The sequence below is a fragment of the Nematolebias whitei genome, chromosome 22, assembly GCF_014905685.2.
Source record: "Nematolebias whitei isolate Nwh7 chromosome 22, NemWhi1, whole genome shotgun sequence".
NCBI classification, from domain to species: Eukaryota; Metazoa; Chordata; class Actinopteri; order Cyprinodontiformes; family Rivulidae; genus Nematolebias; species Nematolebias whitei.
Genome location: NC_056519.1, coordinates 1,820,831 through 1,824,776, shown reverse-complemented (window position 1 = coordinate 1,824,776; position 3,946 = coordinate 1,820,831). Strand labels below are relative to the sequence as shown.

Genomic DNA, 3,946 nt, shown 5'->3' with positions numbered 1-3,946 from the left:
TCGCAGGTTAGTTCGATGAACTGATGGACGCTGAGGACGCAGGACTCCGTTTTTAAACACATGCTGCGGACGTAAAGGAACACAAGCAGACAGACGACGGTTACTTCCGCTGAAAAGCGCGCGGAAAACTCTGCTCAGTTTCCGGTTATTAACCTGACCTTTCACACTAAAGTCCTGAATCCTAACACAAAGATCTTAGACTTGGACCCAAAATACAGCAAAAAAACTTCAACAAAAATGTGTAAATACACCTCAAGTTCAAACACTTTAATGTTCTAGATGTTTTTAAAAACTCACTTCCATCACATTTGAACTTATATCTAAAAAAGTTAAATCTGGTCCTCTGGACATTCAAAAAAAAAACAAACAAAAAAAAAACCCAAAGCAAATTAACAAAAAAATGTAGAAACGTTTCGTCTCTCATCCTGAGGACTTCCTCAGTCTGAGGTGCTGTTTTCAGCTCAGTCTCTTAAATAGCACCTTCTCAGAGTGGATCAACCAGTTTGCTGCTGACAACCAAAACCAGCTGATCACATGATCAAGAAGGACCATCAGCCTAACAATGGATCATTAGCACCTGATGGCTGTGTACTATTCACAGAGGGCTGAGTGATACTAGCAATCACAGCATTGTAAGAGGGGGACAGTTGAACCAGGAGGCTCCACCCCTGTTTAATGATGGACGGTTTCTCTTCACAAAGATGGCCTCCTTTACTCCTCTCTCAAACCATCGTTCCTCTCTGTCCAGGATGTGCACATCTTCATCCCTGAAAGAGTGACCTCTGGCCTGGAGATGAGTGTAGACCTCAAAGTCCTGGCCTGATGATTTGAACTTATACTTTTGACACTTTTGGTTTTATTTTGTTTAGTTCAAATTGTCAACGTGCACTTTGTGTTTCTACTTTAATGTTCTGGTGTGGACGGTCAGACCGGATGAAGGTCGGTCAGGTGAAGTCCAGCAGGTGTTTAAAGAGTTGACACCAGGAACCAACTCCTCACCAGCTTTGACCAACAGAACCTTAGAAAACACTTCGGTTAACTCACATGAGGCAACAGGAAAGAATCGATCATTACGTAAACATTAAACAGCCTTGGTGAACTCTGACAAAGATTAAAAAAAAAAAATGGATTAAAAAAAAAAAAATGGATTAAAAAAATTTACGATTTTTTTTGTTTGTTTGTTTGTCTTTCTTTATATTAAACGCTCACATTTTGTATGATTGTCCTGTTACAGCTCAGTTATGTTTTTAATGTTGTAAATGAGCCTCTACCTCAATATTCCTTTGAGTTCATAAATAAAATGTCATGTTTTCTCACAATCTGTAGAAATTAAACTTAATTCTGATTTTTTTTATGCAGGTTGCACTACTGTGTTTTTCTTGTTGGTTTGTTTTTTTTTTTTTGGGGGGGGGGGGGGTGTAACCACACTATTGGTTGTATTTGCACAGACTAGTATTTGTGATACTAGTTAGTTTTACTAAGAGTAAATATCCAGGTTTTGAACACTTCCATTTTCCGTAGTTAAACTGCCCACCTTCTCACGTGCTCCTCATAACCAGCTAAACATTTTAAAGTTCAGGTAAAGCACATTATTATTTCACATTGTAAACAATAAATAGACCAGACTGAGCTCTTCAGGCAGATGTGGGCGGCTCTTAAAAGAGCCTTTGATGGTCACAGATATCGCTTTGATCTACTTGGACTTGGCGGGCTTCTCGGTCTTCTTGGGCAGCAGCACCGCCTGGATGTTGGGCAGGACTCCTCCCTGAGCGATGGTCACTCCTCCCAGCAGCTTGTTGAGCTCCTCGTCGTTGCGGACAGCCAGCTGCAGGTGTCGGGGGATGATCCTGGTCTTCTTGTTGTCACGAGCAGCGTTTCCCGCCAGCTCCAGGATCTCAGCCGTCAGGTACTCGAGCACCGCCGCCAGGTACACTGGAGCTCCGGCTCCGACGCGCTCGGCGTAGTTTCCCTTCCTGAGCAGCCTGTGGACACGACCGACAGGGAACTGCAGACCAGCACGAGAAGAGCGGGTCTTGGCCTTAGCTCTGGCTTTGCCGCCGGTTTTTCCACGTCCAGACATTTTAGTAAAGTTCTTCGTTGAATGTTCAAAGAAAGAAGTAGCGAGAGAACGGCGAGTGCTTTCCTTATAAAGGCTGCTGCTCCTCGCTGATTGGTCAGCTTGAGCTGCAGTGTAATCCACCAATCAGAAGAGAGCACGTCTAATTCTGGCACTGAGGCTGTAACTTCCGCTCTGATGGAGCTGAGAATTTCACAATAAGACGGAGGTGCAGCTTTTCATCCATGCAGGACATTGTTGGTCGAAAATACATAAAAATAAATAACAAAACCAAGTGTTTTGTTTATGTTTTGCTTTTAAATTTTTGGTTACATACTCTAACCAGACCAGTATGGTTATTGTTACGTACTGTAACCAAACCAAGCCCGTCTACATGGATAGTGCATGGTGGATGCTGGATGGTGGTCGTTGGATGTTGATTGATGGGTGATCAGAATCCAAGGAAACAGCTCAGCTGTTCTGCGTCTGAACCCATCACGAGCTCCTCCACATCCAGAGTTCTAACTCTAGATGTTTTTTATGTCCATCTGTCTCCAGACATGTTTCCCTCCTTGTGGGCTTCAACTCACAGCACAGTTTCTGCCGGCGCCCTGTTTGTCAACAGCACTGGTGGCGGTCGTTGTTAACCCGGGCCTCAAACAAATCGTGTGGTTTCACTTTGATGAACTTGAATGTTAGTTTTGACAAGTGTTTTATGTCGGATGTTCTTCCTGACACAACCCTCACCAACATCCAGCTTCATCCATCATCCAACATATGAAACTCTGGGCGGGTGTCAGTCCATCACAGGGCCTCAATTTATTCAGCATGTTCTAATCTTTAGAGATGCTCCTGTAAGTTTAATAAGTTCTAAATGTTTAAATATTAAATATATATACAATTCTAAATAATTCTAGAATTGTGTCGCTCCAGGTGGCTGCATGTTGGAGCAGCTCTGTTACTTTCAGATTTTGCTTTTGGAAACTTTAATTCCTCTTTCTGGATGTAAATCACATTTTCTGGATGATTGTTTCCTCTGGTGTCAGATGCTGTGCAGCTGGAACTTTTTTTTAGTTTTGGACATTTGTTGTGTAACCATGGCAACAAGGCGGTTTTCTACAACCAACAGCTGATTAACATCTCAAAAGCTCAAATATCTCAACTACAGCCCCAAATCTCAAATGAGTTGAAAGGACGTTTTGCGGATGCATTCTCATCTACCTGCCAGCTGTGCTCAAGTGCCTGACCACTGAGATCCTGGAACTAGCAGGAAACACGGATCATGACAGAAGGACAGGATCGTCCCTCAGCACCTACAGCTGGCTGTCCGCAGCGACGAGGAGCTCGGCAGCTGCTGGGAGGAGTGGCCATCGCTCAGGGAGGAGTTCTGCCCTGCATTCAGGCGCCTGGGGGAACCGAGGCCAGCAGAGTCTGGGTGGACGGAACGAACGACATCTGCAGCCAGATTCTTAGGATCCACCTTTACAAATGATCCTTCCTGTCTACAGCATCCATCACATTTTAATGAAATCAGGATGAGTTACAACAAATGATTTCCCTTTGGGATTAATAAAGTATTTTTTAATTGAATTTAGTATACAGGGAAAACATTCTTCATATTTCTGATAAAACAAACATTAACATTTTAGATTTTGATTCTTAGATAAAAGCATCAAGTTTAGTTAGAGACCCTTAATTGGATTTAATTATTATTAATGTCATGTGTTGAAAACAACACACTAACAGTAATTCCTTCCAGTCGTACATTAAATATATTTGTGATGTTTTAGTTAAAATGATAATCTGATAAAAACACGCGCCATGAGGACAGTTGCTGTCAGAGGAGGTGGTGGCTCTGAGAAGAGCCTTTGTGTTGGTGGCGGACTCCGC

The 3,946-nt window shown here is 42.9% G+C and overlaps 2 protein-coding genes across 2 annotated transcripts in view; both read right to left on the bottom strand.

Annotated features, from left to right (window-relative positions):
• The window catches only part of LOC119428432 (histone H3.3-like), a 553-nt gene extending 491 nt beyond the window's left edge, over window positions 1–62 (bottom strand). Inside the window, exon 1 of the mRNA XM_037696113.1 lies at window positions 5–62. Within this exon, the coding sequence (XP_037552041.1) occupies window positions 5–62 (58 nt within the window). The remainder of the gene's footprint in view (window positions 1–4) is intronic.
• Window positions 63–1,648: 1,586 nt separating this feature from the next.
• LOC119428352 (histone H2A) lies at window positions 1,649–2,138 on the bottom strand. Its single transcript, XM_037696027.1, has one exon. The coding sequence runs from the start codon at window positions 2,078–2,080 to the stop codon at window positions 1,694–1,696; it is 387 nt and encodes a 128-aa protein (XP_037551955.1). The 5' UTR covers window positions 2,081–2,138; the 3' UTR covers window positions 1,649–1,693.
• Window positions 2,139–3,946: the final 1,808 nt, after the last annotated feature.